Source organism: Sceloporus occidentalis, unplaced genomic scaffold (genome assembly GCF_023333645.1).
Source record: "Sceloporus occidentalis isolate IW3139 unplaced genomic scaffold, rSceOcc1.0.p SCAF_265, whole genome shotgun sequence".
NCBI lineage: Eukaryota > Metazoa > Chordata > Lepidosauria > Squamata > Phrynosomatidae > Sceloporus > Sceloporus occidentalis.
The window spans coordinates 597,472-613,709 of NW_028317245.1; the positions used below are offsets into that span (position 1 = coordinate 597,472).

General features: G+C 42.9%; 1 protein-coding gene across 2 annotated transcripts in view; it reads right to left on the bottom strand.

The window, feature by feature from the left end:
• Nucleotides 1-16,238, bottom strand: part of TRIM28 (tripartite motif containing 28) — a 29,298-nt gene that overhangs the window by 1,615 nt on the left and 11,445 nt on the right. Inside the window, exons 2-17 of one of the 2 annotated variants that reach the window (XM_089504325.1) lie at nt 16,010-16,122; nt 15,756-15,888; nt 14,947-15,082; nt 14,258-14,374; nt 13,697-13,811; nt 13,045-13,191; nt 12,452-12,566; nt 7,156-7,277; nt 6,864-7,001; nt 6,624-6,654; nt 6,356-6,392; nt 4,401-4,599; nt 3,291-3,598; nt 2,155-2,275; nt 570-644; nt 197-331 (exon numbers count right to left, since the gene is read on the bottom strand). In XM_089504325.1, coding sequence (XP_089360451.1) covers nt 197-331; nt 570-644; nt 2,155-2,275; nt 3,291-3,598; nt 4,401-4,599; nt 6,356-6,392; nt 6,624-6,654; nt 6,864-7,001; nt 7,156-7,277; nt 12,452-12,566; nt 13,045-13,191; nt 13,697-13,811; nt 14,258-14,374; nt 14,947-15,082; nt 15,756-15,888; nt 16,010-16,122 — 2,042 coding nt within the window. The remainder of the gene's footprint in view (nt 1-196; nt 332-569; nt 645-2,154; nt 2,276-3,290; nt 3,599-4,400; nt 4,600-6,355; nt 6,393-6,623; nt 6,655-6,863; nt 7,002-7,155; nt 7,278-12,451; nt 12,567-13,044; nt 13,192-13,696; nt 13,812-14,257; nt 14,375-14,946; nt 15,083-15,755; nt 15,889-16,009; nt 16,123-16,238) is intronic. The other variant, XM_089504326.1, reaches the window with a different exon arrangement.

The window sequence follows — 16,238 nt, forward strand, 5'->3', positions numbered from 1 at the left end:
TAGAAAGATGTTTTCAGACGAAAAAAGTAGTTGTCCTCCCCCCCCCCGGTCATGGGGGTCCTGTGTCCCAAACCCCAGCAAATGTGGAGGGCCCACTGTATTTGAAGGGAAGCCCAAAGCAAAGGAAATCACCTGTAGTCAGACATCCACATACAATCCTTTGCATCTTCCCCAGCCAGATAAAGCCTCAACTCACCTCTGTCAGTGTATTAAATTGCTTGACCATCTTCCAGACATCATCTGCAAACTCATCAGGAGAGGCATATGGTGGTGACAGCTTCCATTGCAGCTTGGCTCTGATCAAGGTCAGGTCGATTGTGTTCTGTCCCTCCTGGAAGGTAAGGAAAAGATGAACAAGATGTCTGACGAAATGCTATAATTTCTCAAGCTCTTAATATGTATTATTTTACTGTTGTGACCTGCCCTGAGTCTTCATGAATGGGCAGGTTGTTGTTGTTGTTGTTATTGGGAATGCTAGTTTTGACATCTGGACAATTTATCTTCAAAATTTGATTTTCAAGAGACACAGGAAATTCAATTTCTTTACCCAGATCAAACAATAAACTCACCGTAGCACTGGAGAGTTGATGAAGAGGCCTGCATGGCTCAAAACACAGTAATTCAAGAAGAACTCGCTCACACCTCTGTAGAAGACAGTATGGAAATAAATAGTCAGTTGAAAAAAGATCTGGCTTTACCTAAGAATGAAATTTTCTCACATTACTTTGCAAACAGCTACCATAAACCCAGTTTGAAGATAAGCAAGTAGTCTTCTCATTTTAGTCTGAGAAAAACAACAAAAACCAGAAAAACCCCTCTACTGTATGATATTTGAGGAAGGTCTATGCCTAAGAAAAGACACTTGAGAGCAGGCTGGCAGGCAAATCCTCTTCTCTCTTTATCATTTTCAGTGCTTTGTGAGATGACACAGACATTTCATTTATATCTACAGCACATACTTTTGTGTTATACTTACTACAGAATCAGAGCCAAGCAGACAATTTACACTCACTGGTATGCAATATGCTTGCCTGTGTTACTTACTTGAAATCCCCAAAGTTGTCAGTCAGCCTTCAATGAAACCAGAATCAGGCTTTTCCCATTATGAAAACCCAATACACAAGGTGGCAAACCAGCAGGGTCCCCCCCCTCCATTCAGTCATGCCAGTTCTTTATCTAAGATCAGGGATCCCTGAAAACTTGCCAAGGCCAACAGCTTATCATTTACGGAACAATAGCACTACAGGCCACCATTTTGAATAGCATTGCCTATACCATAAAACTTGGATTAAAATGCTATCTGTGATAACTGGAATGGGGTAGGGACACACTGGAAGAATCCCAAAAGTTCTGACATTCAGTTTGTCAGATGCTGACTCTGTTCAAAAAGTTTATCCATAACTTTAAAATTGTGTGAGGGAGTAACAATGCAATTTGTCAATATATGGCCTCCATTTATTAAGCGTGCAATTAAGAAAGAAAGATTCTCTATAAACGCGACCCAACAAATCATGTAACATTTTTGGAAGTGTACTTCAATTTTTTTCTTTTGCTCAGAGGCCACTATGGCTTGCTGTTCCTCTTTCCTATTTTTGCAGAACCTCTTTCTTGCATTTTTGGGGGGGTTAATTGTTTTTAATATGTTGTGGGACAGTGCAAAGATAAAGCAAACTTGTTACTTTTATTTTTGTGATAGGCAATCTGAGCAGGGCTAAATCCTATTGATATTTGAAGACAATAAACTAAGAGTTTTCAGCCATGGAATTAAGTCAAATCAATTCAATCTGCCCATTACCCATCAACCCTTTTTCGGGGTTCACTGCTAAAAGCAATGAGGACAGAAACCAGAACTGACTGCCTCCCTTCTGTTCAATTAAAGATCTTGTTATACAGCCTTGACTATCTAGTCTGTAGTCCAGTCTCCAACCCTTCTCCTTCACATCTACTTCCTCCTTCCAGCCAACAATGCACCACTAATGATTGTGGCCCAATCCTTTCTCCAACAGCCAAATGCTCAGAGATTATTAAATCCCCTAATTCCAGTTTACTGCCATCTAATTTTCAAAGGTTCAAGTCTACTCGGCTCACACCATCCATCTTTTCAGCCTAAGAAAACTGTGCTTCCCACTTCTTAGCGAGGACAAAAAGACCAACCTTCTGGTCAGCATCTGAAAGTGTCTTTGGTTCCCCATCTATGAAGACTGTAGTCATGTCACTTCCATCTTCTTCAATCGTTGTCACTGGATCCTCACACAGAAGACATTTCCAATCATGGCTGTTAAGGCAAAGGTATGTGTTCAGTCTGCCCAGATGGGTATACCTACTTCTACTGTTCTTTGCTTTAACTAAAAGACGAGAAGCAAACCTATACTAGCCTATCCTAATCATCTCAAAAAGACACTAGCCAGAAGCACATAAAAGCAGTGTGAGAATTCTGATTATTTGATAGGCACCGATTTCCTTTTAGTTAATTATTGGGTCCTAGAATAAAGAGTGAAGAACTGCTACTGTCTTTTAACTTCTACAGTAGTATCTGTGTAGATTTTAAAAAGAGCAAGAGCCCACTCAACTGCTCAAGACATCTTTGCAGATACTTAGCAAGATTTTTGGAATTTGAGGAAAATCTACTTCTCAAAGATCTGTATGTCCTACATACAAGCTGCTTGATGATTTTCCAATTAAGACAGTATGCAAAACTTTAGTTACTTCTTTCCTCCGCTATTGTTTAGGCTTTGTGGTAGGTGAGTGGTAGTCTAATGTGGTAGTGCCTCTTGGAAGGAGGTTGACATGCATCCCTTACCTGTAGGGATTTCCTCCAGTAGTTCAAAGGCATGGTCAACCTCCTTCCAAGAGGCACTACCACATTAGACTACCACTCACCTACCACACAGCCTAAACAATAGCGGAGGAAAGAAGTAACTAAAGATATCTCCAGACTTTGCATGATTTACTGGACAAATCCTAATTCAAAGCTCTCATTTACCTCCACTAGCCACCAAAAGCCACCAGATACCTATGGGGAGAAAGGGGTGCAATTCTGCCAGATCCAAGTTACAGGTGACATGAGAAATGCACTTCAATTAATCTAGGAAATATAAAGAGGATCTCAGATCTTACTGAGCAGAAAGCGGATTTATTTGAGGAAGCTTGTTTTATGCAACATGGGGGGGGGGATGTGTAAGGCTTGATGTTTGTGCCACCATCACCACTCTAGCATCAACAGGCCCAATTTACTTCCTAATATGCTAAGAGGAACATATGATTTAAAATGTTAAGAAGGGAGTCTATACCTAGGAACATCTTGAAGGGCAGGCAGATGGCATTCTGGGTGATAGCACTTCTTGCAGCCATCACACATGACCACAGAACCAGCCTTCAAGCAGATCCTACAGCAAGCATTTTTTTCTCCATTGGCTGTGCCATCATGGCTGTGAATAGATTGCATTTCCATAGCAGAGCTGGTGCTGCCACTTGGCGAGATGACCCGGGGGACTGAGGAGCCTTCTGGAAGAAGAGCATCCTGGAGCAGAATTGGCTTAGTGTCTTTAGCATCCAGAACTGAACCTGGGTGTTCAATAGCCGACTCCATCTGCTCCTCCTGAAGGAAGGAGGACAGGAAGAATCAGAACAGATGTAAAACTGGGGATGGGAAAGCAGAGCAAAGAAGAAAACAGCAAGAAGATGTAAATTAGTATAACAAGCTTAACAGAATTCCTGAAATCCAACATAAATTATCCCTGCTCTTTTTAGTATTAAGACTCTCCCTGCAATGCTTTCATCACTGGGTTGTCAAGCTTCCCAGAGTTAGGAACTGTACTGGGGCTACTTTCAGGACTGGGCAAGTCCTCAAGGGCTGCCCTTCTCTTCTGTTTCTCTGAGGAAAGGAGTCTTCTAATGCACAAATGAGGCCTATTTTTAAATTTCGCTCCACTTGCTCATTCATTCACTGAACAAGTTAAAAAAAGCAATTGGCTGATCAGTTTGTTCTTCCAACCCTTTCCCAACCTGATGCAACAGTGTGGTGACATGGAAATCACAAGCTGCTTCCACCTTCAACCCTCTGACCAAGGCACTTTGCCTTTTTCTTCCATGTGACCTGAAGAGTAACTTGTATGCAGCTAGATACCTACTGGGTAGAATCATGGTGGAGAGAAGCAAAGAAGGATGACAAGGAGCAATATCACACAGTATTCCTCCTCCAGCAGGCAATAAAGCCAATTCCAGCCTTACAAGATATATTACAACTTGAGATACTGCAGCAGCCCATTCCATGGATGTTCCTTCACTAAACAGATCATTGGTGTGACTTACCTTGAACACAGCATTCCCTGAATTCAACTTCAAGCTGTCTTCGCTAACCAACTCAGATTTCAGAAATCCCCCCCACAGGCAATACTGACCTTCACTGCCAGTCCTCCTTGCTGGGCAGCACCTGGGCCACCCTGTTCAATCACATAGATATTATAATCCTCAGTGGTAGGGCGCTGCATGACTTTGAAAATAGGTGGCTGATTGTCTGATGTCAGGTCCACATCCAACCGCTCCAAACTGACACGGGGCACTTTGCGTATTGTCCCATCTCCATCTTGGCCACGGGACCTGAGATGTAATCAGAGATGACATTGATGGGGGGGAAAAGAGCTCCTACTACATCAGACTTCCCTTTGTAATGAAGCAATAAATATTTAAGTTAAGAATTTTCTCAAATTTTACATTGAAAGCCAATGGACATCAGACAAAAGCTCAGGGATTACAGAAAGCCTGGGACAACTTAACACTGCCTGAGGAGAGAAGCCCACAACTTAAAACACACACACTTAAGCCCTATTCCTTAACACTTACTAAGACAGAACACTTAACAATTCATCAAACATAACACTAACTGTTATAATGCATTGGGCATTATAGATGAATAAAGCCTCGCGCTGCATGGTGGGAGAAGACGCGACTCCCCCCGTCCCTGCCACACAAGGCTTTACCTGCAAGTAAAGCCACTCGGGGCAGGGACGGGGGAGCCGGCCCTTCTCCCTCTCTGCCACACGAGCCTTTACTTGCAAGTAAAGTCACGCAGGGTTGGAGGGGCACTCATTGGGTGTCACCCCACCTTCTGTGATGTCACCCAGTGCGGTCTGCAGCCTCCTAGTGAAGCTACTGCATGAGGTTGGTTTAGGTCAAAGTCAAGGTATCTGACATGGTGTCTCCTCACAAGCAGATATGAGCAAATCAACAATATTTGATTGCCAGCTTCACCTTCTAGTTTTACATTTGAATGTGACAAGGATGAGTGGAATCAAGTTTTTATTTCCAATTAGTCAAACAATTCATCCATTTTAAACTCCACTATCACCTGCAATCAGAGCATCTTGTTGGATCATTTCTCTTATAGGATCAAAAAAGATGATTAAAATTTATTCTCAAAACACCTGTGTTACTTTATTTGCTAAATCAAGTTTTGTTCCATGCCAGGAAAAAAGTATAACCAACTTTAAAGCATTTCATTTCCTCATTAAAGGTCTCAAAGCTGCCTCTAACACGTCTACTGACAGAGGTAATTAGCTGGACTTTTAGGTTGACTTCTCTCTAAGAGAATTTCGTAGTGGAAAAAGCTCTACAGTCTGCCCTTCCTTTACATGGGGGATCTGTTCAGGACCCTTCCCCGTAAAGGGAATTCTGCCTATGCTCGTGCATGAATGGGGCTTGTGCATGCGACGGGGCATGTACACCATTACTCCTTATGGGACGTGCCGCCCCTTTTCCCAGTGTGGCTTTCAGCCACCCGCATATGACGCAGTCACACTGTATTTTAACTAAAAGAAATTAGGAGTAGTGGGTGTGCCTATACTTACTAGTAAGCACTTAATGAAGCAAATAGCTTTTGTAAGACGTTGAAGTCACATGCACAGTTCAGACTGAATGGGGGAGCCGCTTTTTTTTTTATATATTCTCAGAATTAAATAATTACTGCTCTCTGTAGATGATGTGTACTCTTGGTCACCAAGCCTTCTCTGTACTGAGTTAAAATAAAGTAGCACACTGCAACAAGCAATATGGCTCTGGCATACTGAACAGCCCCTAAAGGCCAGTTTAGTCTTACATTCTGCCCAGAAGGCTGAATCCTCTAAAACCTCCTTACTTACTACATACTACTTTCTACTTCCCATACCCTCAAGCTCAATTTCCATTGAAACAAATGGATTCTTAAGATAGTTACTTCTGTGTCCTATACTAGACGGCATATGTATGCAGAAGACAGAACACAAGAATTTGAAAGTAACACTAAGCAAGCAGATATACCATAGAATGGACCCCAAACATCCCAAGAAGCCATGACACAGTGGAAGAGAATAAACCTTACCTTTTTGTTCCAGATACTTCACCAGAGTATGATCCTTCTGTTATAGCAAGCAGAAATAAGTGTCAAGAGAACACCAGTTGCCCAAATTCTCCTCTTAAAAAATTCTGCAAATCTGTTGTAATCTCTGCCAAGGCTCCTCACCCAAAACTAAATCCAGTACTCCTTTCATATAACATACAAGTAAAAGGAATATCTAAAAGCCAGCTTTACCTGGCCTCAAATGTGAATCCCATTGCACACCCTTGCTTTTCCCTTTCAGGTTGCTTACCTACACCAAAGCCATCGCCGATGTCCATTGGCTGTAAGAGAATGGAGCCAACTTAAAAAAAGATGCATATAAAGACATGCTGCTTCCAAATCATTGCACGTCGTCATATATTTACTTGTTAGGGGGCACGTATAAGATAGAGGGTCCAGCTTAACACATATCTCTGCACCACGAGAGAACCAGCACTAGTTTCCATGCACCTCATGCATCTATAGACCCTTGCTTGCCCCGGGTCCTCACCTGTCCAGCAGAAGAGGCACTGGCATCATTGATATAGCAGTCAGGGATGGCCTGCCGCTGGCTGTTGGAAGGCAGCACAGGCTGAAGCAGAGCTCCCTTATTCATTATACTTGTCTGCAGAGACATCTGCTGCACACCCTACATGGGAAAGGTGACCAGGAAGCCTGTAAATGCCCCATTAGCCCCTCCACCACTGTGCCACGCAATCCGAGAAAGTAGACAGACCAAACACCACAGGCTATTGATTCAACAGAGCCAGGAAATCATGCAAGACTGTACAAAGAGCCAGTACCTGAGATGGTGGAACAGAGCCCTGTCTAACAGCCACGCCACCAGAAGCAGCATTGGCCCGCTGTTGAGTCGGCTGGGCATTGGAGGTCACAGGCAAACCACTGCGCTCCGAAACAATCTGACCTAAAAAAAAAAAAAAAAAAAAAGGAATCGCCATGTAGGGGTACATCCAGAATAGTGTGCAACATGTACATTTTTACTGTGTGCCATGCCAACAGTAACATGGTATCAGTGCACCTTGTCCTATTTGGAGTTAATTGTGAGAAGAGTAAAAACAACTGAGAAGAAAAGTTTGGCCTTCTTCATTCAAAGTAATTCATGCACAAATGCACTACACAAATCTCTGGAGAACTTTGCTTAGTTCTTTCAAGATTGAACTCTCTAACCTCTGTTTCCAGACAATCTGTCATCTGGGCATTAACCTGGGCAAAGCCTGTTTCACTTCAGCCAGTTTATGGCATAATGTATTTTTAGAACACTTTAAGACATATCTGCACAATTTGAGAGTAGGTAGGGGCCAAAATTAAAATTGGCTAAACTTCTTTGGGTTGCAGATAAGTTTTAATTGATGATGATGATTATGATGATTTACTTGTAATAATTAATTAATAATTAAATCTTGGGAGAAAGCTAAGTGGCAAAGGAAGCTTGAACAAGGTGACTAGGTGTCATAACCAGAATAGAGAACAAGGTACCACAACATGTAGGGCATTCAAGAAAAAATGTTGGACATTACAAAATAAAGGTAGAAACAATCTCCACCCCTCACTGGAGAGGAGACGCCAGAAGACACCTGGTGCTGGGCGTGGAGGATTCTGGGGCTTTAAAACCTGCCCTCCCTCCTTGCCAATAACCCCCCATGGAGAGGAGACGCCAGAGGACACCTGGGCGTTGGGTGTGGAGGACTCTGGGGCTTTAAAACCTGCCTTCCCTCCTTGCCAATACCCCCCAATGGAGAGGAGATGCTGGAGGACATTTGGGCAGCATTTTTCTAGACTGCTATAGACTGGATTTGGCTCCCTCCTCAGGAACATCAGGACTAGGAAGACTCAGAGGTAGAGTGGCCTGTTCTAGTCCTAGTATGCTATATGTAATTGGTTGTTATTTTTGCTGCCATTGGAGAGCTGGTGATTGTTTTATTGATTGTTATGTTATGCTTTGACTATCCTGCTATGTTATGTATTTATAAAATGTTTTGTATAATTATTCAAATTGTTATTTTGCTTCATTATTCTGTAATGCTGAGGGTTATGATTGGGAAGAGGTGGGGGTAAGGGATTTTTTTTTTAAATGTGATTTTATTGTAATTTGCTTTTTATTGTCATTTTCGGTTTTGTAATCCACCTTGATTCCTTCGGGAAAAGGCGGAATATAAATTATTATTATTATTATTATTATTATTATTATTTAACAAAATTTACAAATGTAAATGCACAAAAAAACCTACTGATTCCCTCCAATGCCACTGCATTCCCACCCTCTCAACCACTAAAGCCTCCTCCTTACGTAGTTGGAAAAGTACATCTCACTCCAAAAGATATATTTGAGCAGTTTGCACTTTGTCTTTCTACAATAATACCTACCAAAACTGAATAATAGTAATAGCATATGGACCATTTAAGTAAAAAAAAAAATAGTCCATATTTAAATGCTGATTTAAAAAATCTATCTCTGAGCTCTGAGATGATTGGGGAGATGAGAAAGTGTTGGAAGGGAGGGATTGCCAACATATTATGTGATGCATTCCAACGTACAATCTGCAACCAGGTAAGTAACCTTGGGGAAGTCGCATTCTCTCAGCCTGAGAAGATGGCAATGGCAAACCTCCTCTGAATAAACTTGCCAAGACAGCCCTGTGATAAGGACACCTTAAGTCAGAAATGACTTCAAGGCACACAAGAGCAACAAAAACAGTCCACAATTATTTCACAGGTAGTACATGGAAATAGGAGCCAGCATGGTGTACTGGTTTGAGTGTTGGACTACAATTCTGGTTGGCCGGGGTTCAATTCCTTGCTTGGCCATGAAACCCACTGAGTGACCTTGGGCGTATCACATTCTCTCAACCTCAGAGGAAGGCAATGGCAAAACTCCTCTGAAGAAATCCTGACAAGAAAAACTCCAGGACAGGTTCACCTTAGGGTCATCATAAGTGAGGAACAACTTGAAGACACACAGCAACAATAGACATGTGAATTGGGGGGTTTAAAATGCTGGTTCCCACTGCACTCCCCAATCCATGCATGAGGCGGCAATCATGGCAGCTGTAGACCTCCCAGAGCACATTGTGGCCAGCTCCAGAGCCCCCTGAGCAGGACAAGGAGCCCTCAGACAGTCCTGCCCGTGCACTCTCCAGCCTCAAGTGAACTGCTTGGGTTATTTTTTTTGAGATAGCAGCGGCAGCAGGAAACAGTGGTGGAGGAGGCACAAGCGGAAGCACTGCTCTGTCTTTCCCTTCTCAACCACTGGCCACCCCTCCTCCTTGCCCAGGCAAAACAGACAGATTGCCCTCTGTCTCCCCAGCCAGCTAAAGCATCCTAGCACAGCCCAGCGCCCTTCTTCCCACTGCTTCCCCTCCTTGCCTGTCTCAGCAGCTCCCCCCCCCCCAGCCAGGACTCCGCTTTCCTGCCCTTCTTACCTCCGTCCCTCCCTTCTCCTCCCTTCCCTTCCAGGAGCAGCTGCACCAGGAAAGGCAACTGTGAGTGGCAAAGAGCACTTGCAACAAGCTTTGCAAGAAGAAGGGGCTCAGTGGAAGCTGAGCCTCCTCAAAGTGGAGGACATTTTGCAATTTTTCCCAGACCCCTAGAGAAAGGTTAAAATGTAGGACTTGTCCTGGAAAAAATAAGTTGTCTGATTACCCTGGCCTTGAGAAACAAGTATTAGCCTTTCCTCCTTCACCACCTGGCTCTTTCCTGTGGGCTGCCTAAAATCCTTTGGCAGGCTGCAAGCAGTCTGTGCAGGCCTGCTTTAAGGCATAATAGTCAGATTTTGCAGAGGAGGGGAGAATGACATCCTAGCTGTGTTGGTGAACCCATGGCACGCATGTCATTTCCAGCACACAGCCCGATTCGCCATGGCACAGCAGCCACCAGTGGAAGGGGCTGGGCATGAGGATGCACACTCAGCTTCTTGTCTCGGCCCAGTTTGCCCTGGTACAACAGGGCCACAAGGAGCCAGCTGGAAATCCTGCCCCTCACAACTGGGGTTCTGAGAACTGTAGTTGTTTGCTGTGTGTCTTCCAAGTCATTTCAGCTTATGGCAACCTTAAAGCAAACATATAGGGTTTTCTTGGCAAGGTTTGTTCAGAGGAGGTTTGCGGCAGGTGGCATGGAGGAGGATGGTAGGAAGGAGGAAGGAAAGAGGAAGAGAAGGAAGGAAGGAAGGAAATGGCAACAGGGGAGGGGCATGGAGGAGGAGGATGAAGAATGGAGCTGGGTTGCAGGAGGATGAAAAGGGTGTGGGATGGGGGGTGTTACATGCCTTTAAGTTGTTTCTGGTGACCCTACCATGGGGTTTTCTTACCAAGTTTTGAAGAGAGTGTTTATCATTGCTGTCTTCTAAGGCTGAGAGAGAGTGTCTTGCCCAATGTTCTCCCGCAGTGGGTTTCATAGCCCAGCAGGGACTACATTTCTGCAATGTAGATGTGTGCCTTCCATTCTGCCATTTGTCTTCCTCTGAGGCTGAGAGTGTGTTCATTTAATTGTCACATGGCTTCAGTGTAAGCTCGAAGCAGTATATGGCGTGGGCGCACTGTATATAAATGCAAATTCATTTAGGCAGTGGGCTGCTTGAGGACACAATGCAAACGTGAATGAGTTTTTCCCCTTAATTTCAGCACAACAGACAAATAAAAGGAACAATTTAAAAATAAGACTCAGTCAAGGATTTGATGTGTCTTTCTCAGTTCTGTAAGTAACAAGCCATTTTAACGTTCATCAGAAAAATACAGCCGAGTACATAATAAAGCGAGAACCAGCATGGTTTAATGGTTTGAGTGTTGGACTATGACTCTGGAGACCTGGGTTCAATTCCCAGATCGACCATGAAATACACTGGGTGACCTTGGGCAAGTGACATAGTCTCAACCTCAAATGATGGCAATGGCAAAAATACCCTCTGAACAAATCTTGAAAACTTGAAGGCACAAGAATATTTAATATAGATGTAAATAAACCTGATGAACTGAATTTATATTTCTGACTGTTTTTATCTTTTATGTTGTCATATCTTCTATTTTTTTTTTAAATCCTCCATTCTGAACTTGGCTAAGAACCCATTCACACTTGCATTGTGTCCTCAAGCAGCCCACTGCCTAACAAGATTGATGTCCTTCTCTCTTAGAAGCTCTGGGTATGAGGCTCATCTGCTGCTGCTGCTTCAAGGGAAACAGGAACTGTGCAGGAAAGATTCCAAAAGGTCCCCCATTTTGAGCATGGCTGAGAAGCATGGATTTACTGTATATACTCATGTATACATCTAGAAATTTTAGTCAAAAATTGACCACAAAATCTTAAGTCGACTTATCCATGCGTCAATGTAAGTACTGTACTTTAACTCTTACAAAAGGAACCATCTCCAGGTAAAAGCCAAGAGTACAATCTGTCTTGGAAGCACTGACTCTCTTCTCTTCTCTCATCCATCAAGCCATTAGTGTGAGCGTAAATAGTTTTGCCAACTGGGATTTTATACGTTCTTTGGCGTTGTTTTCCTTTGTTTCATCCTTTAGATCCTTTGTTATATGCCCCTACATTTTACCCTCAACTTTCCCCCCAGGGTCATATCAAAAACCTGCCCTTGACTTATACATAATATCAACTTATAGTCGAGTATATACGGTATATCTACATGGGTGTTTTTAGCTCAGGGTGACCAGACTTGGTCCTCCTCCTTTTCAGGACCCACCCTCCACTTCAACCTTCTGTCCAGGAGAGATTCCAAAACATCCTCCAATTTGAGCAGGGCTGAGAAGGATGGATTTAATATTTATATGAGTGGCTATTTTGTTTTGTTTTCACTCTGGAAGCCCCACCCCCTGGGAGGCCTTCCCCAGAAGTCCCGCCTCTGGCGACACCCGGTGCAAGAACACCACTGAGTTTAGGCACTTGGTCTCTAAAAGGTTCGCCATTACTGTCCTAGCTACTCATCTATGTAGGCACACAGCTGAATAAGCATTATGTAATACACTGCATGTTCTCCAGAAGAGCAGCCCACCCAGAGCAGTGCAAATCAAAGACTTCATTCCCTATCCATAACAGGAGTGCTTTCAAAATCACACATTCCACTTCTTCATCTCTCACCAAATGTCTCAGCACTCTTGGTCCAGGCGTTTAAATCCCACTGGAATTTCATATCTCCATGGGGCTCCACGGGATCAACAATCATTTTCAGAGCTCTGTGCAGCTGAAAATATATCTAAAGCAGAAGGAGAAGGTAAAAGTAGACAGCTCAATTACATATGGAAGAAGCTACTAAAAATCAGCATGCTGAAGTTGTAGCTGGCAAGTCATCTCATTTCTCCATTGCATCTGGGCAGCCAACAGAAACAGGTACTTTGCCTGGGTTCTAAAAGTTGAAGAAAGGGCCCTACCTCTCTGCAAAGCACACAACCTCAGAAAGTTTGAATTGCTTCAATTCAAGTGAATTTGGTGACTAAACAAAGGCAATTATGTAGACGTACCTCATTTCTAACTCACACTAGATTCAACTAATTTAACATTGCTCAGTGAACTTTCAATGAACACTAGGTATTAAGCCGTCTTAGTAGCTCACAGCACCAACACAGTCTCTCTCAAGATAAAGCCAGGATGCTTCACTGAGGGTTCCTGTACTGGATGTAGGCTGGAGTACATGGCCCCCTATTTTCTATGTATCAAAATGATGCAAAGCTTACCAGCTTCTTTGAAAGCAGCAAGGCAGTATTGTTGTCACTCTCCAGAGCCCAGTTCGCAAAGCGTAGGATGTGCTCCTGATGGCGCTGAAGCTTGGTCATTGCCCAGTGCTGCCTTTCCAGCTTCTCCTGCTGGCTCTCAGTGACTTTCTGCAAAAAAAAAAAAAAAAAAAAAAAAAAAAAAAAATATATATATATATATATATATATATATATATATATATATTCTCTCAACCTTTGAGGAAGCAAATCCTCTTTTCCTTCACAAGTTAGTGCCACAATGTGACTCTGCCCAGTCATACTACATATGGTAATGGAACTACAGTAGTATTAATCCTCCACTTGTATCTGTGAAAAAGACTACAGCCAATACTACCTAGACATGGACTTGCAAACTAAGCTAGGCGAAGTGGGGGATAAAACCCCTCAAAAGCAGTCCATGGTGCAAAGAGCCAAGTATTGTTATGTTCCGTTTCTTTTTTTTTTAAAGCAAAACAATATATGCCATGATGAGAATGGCTGCAGATATATAAAATTATCTGAATGCTTCTAATCTTTATATAGAACAAGTAGATGACTCTTTCACTTAATTCTCATCAGCCCTTTTCTTCATGATACACTTATCCACAACCAAAGCTGTCATCTCATGTCTCACCTGTGCATCATTGACCAGAACCCTGGCCCGCTTATTGAGCTCCTTCATGATTTGCAGGATAGACATTTTTACATCCACCTGCACTCGTTTCTGCACATCTGCCACCTGTCGGATCCTGTTAAAACAACAGTATAAAGATTTCTTAGAAAAGATACACTGGTGTTATGGCCAAAAACATCAGGAATAAGCCCAAAGTGGACATCTCGTATAGGAAGTAAACCTCCTTAATGTAGTATTGGTACTGCTAAAGAGTATATGCCTCCTGAAGTGGCAGAATGAGTTACTGGCTCACTATCTAGACCAGAAAGCAGTGAAACATTGTCTGTGTATTAGGAGCTACAACCAAACAGTTTCTATCTCTAAGGATATGGTAACACCATTAGTGCCTGGAATGTCTGTACAATTGTTCTCATTTGCTTTTCTAATCAGAGAAGTCTATGAATCAAACCACTTTAGTCTGTATTAAAGATAAGTGTTTGCCTTCCTGCCCTGCATTAACAAGACTTACTCATGGTAGCTGCTGTCCCCAGTCACCACGCCTACAGAACAAGGGGCACTTACGAGGTGCGCACTTCCTTGGTTGACTTTTGAAGATTGGCATTTTTATCTCCCAAGCGCTTGACCAACGAGGCTAGCATCTTGCGTTGGTTCTTCACTGCATCCTCCAAGAACTGATACCTGCAGAATTAAATGGCTTCAATCATCTGCTGCCAGTGCTTTAAAAGAGGTACGCTATATATGCTGGCAATCTAAAAAGCATGCTAACATTCTATCTTGTCAACATCCACTGCCTGGACTGGAAAGGAGAGAGTTATCATTGGATGTAGGAGATGGGTTTGACCACAAATGGCAATCAGTTCTCATATTGTAATTACCAGCCAATTTTAATGAAGGGGGGACTACAGTAGAAACGCTTAATTCTATATCATCATAGGTGGAAAAGATTCCGCCCCCAGGGTCGGGTACTCCCTTTTCTCAGAGTTAATCTATCACAGATCACATATACTGGTGGAAAAGGCTTAAAAAGTTGCTGACATGGCTAGAATCAGAAGTAAGAACATTCTCTTCTAATCTTTTGCTTCCTTTTTGCTACATTTCTCTCTCCTTCCCCACCTAGTGCACTGTAGGGAGAGTGAAAGAGCCAAAGACACATAACACAAGCCAAGGAATTCTGGTCTGTGGAAGCAGCCAACATTATTCTGGATTAACAAATTAACAAACATATTTTTAATACAGCCAGAAGAGCTTACTGGTGATCCTTGTGTGCATTCAACTGACAATCTCGGCAGGTTAGAGTGTCACATGTATCACAAAATAGCACCAGCGGTTCATGCTTGTGGACAGAGCAGAAGACAGCCTTCTCTCTCTCCTGAGACTTGGAGGAGCCTAGACAGAAAAGAGGACACTCTGTTAATCCTACAAAGGTAGTCCCCTACACATAAACAGGTACAATAGCAATATTTATAGGTATTTATATCCCGCCCTTCAGCCCTAATGGCTCTCAGGGCGGCTTACAATATTATTTTTAATCAGACAGTTCCCTGCCCTCAGGCTTACAATCTAAATGTACAATATAGCATGTACATTTTTATACCACTTATCAGTGAAGTAAGCACTCTCTAAGCCATTTACAATCTGTAAGCAGCACAGGTGGGGAGAAGCTAGCCATTATCTATATTCATTTAGATCAAGGCCAGGCAAGATGGCAACCATCAGATGCTGTGGACTATAACTACCATCAGCCTTAACCAGAATGACCAATTATCAGGCATGATAGTCATAGCCACAATATCTGGAAAGCACCGGTCTTTCTATACCGATTTAGTTTAATTCCCATTGTGATGGGATTCAAATGGCTTCACCATTTGTTTTCTTCCTTCCTGTTGGTGATCCAACAAATTCTGGAATGCACAGGATATTGCCTGTCTTCTTCTCATACCATTTTGTTCACCCAGTCTTTTTCTTTAAATAAAGCCAACATTTCTCTCCACACACTATAATATCTTTAAGCAGAAAAACCAACAGCTCACCAGGCCCTACTTGGAATGCAGCTGCCTACCTGTGGACCGGACAGTGTGGTCCTTAGTGTATTTCACTCTCTGATGAGCCTCCACACAGGTCTCACAGAGGGGCTCTTGGCACTCCACACAGAAGCTTGTGGCTGGGGCATTATCTTCGCAGCTGGTGCAACACTGATGGAAAAAGTAAAACAGTTAGTAACAAGTCTCCATACCTCAGTCCTACAGGTGGAATTCAGAAACCAAGCAAAGACGCACTGGAACCAAAAGCTTTCCAGGGGCATAGTCCAATTACCTGGTTTGCATCTCTAGCATCTCCAAGAGACTCTGTGCCACCATCCCTCAGAAAGTAGTTCTCTACTATGTCTTTTAGGTAACACTGGTGCTTGCACACAGGACAGTCAACCACTGTGAAGAGAACAATTTGGAAAACATCAGGCAAATCCCTCAACAGCATGGAGCAGAAACTAACCAGCAACTGGCTGTTGGCTTTATTCATGCATCTATTTCAAAATATGGCAGTC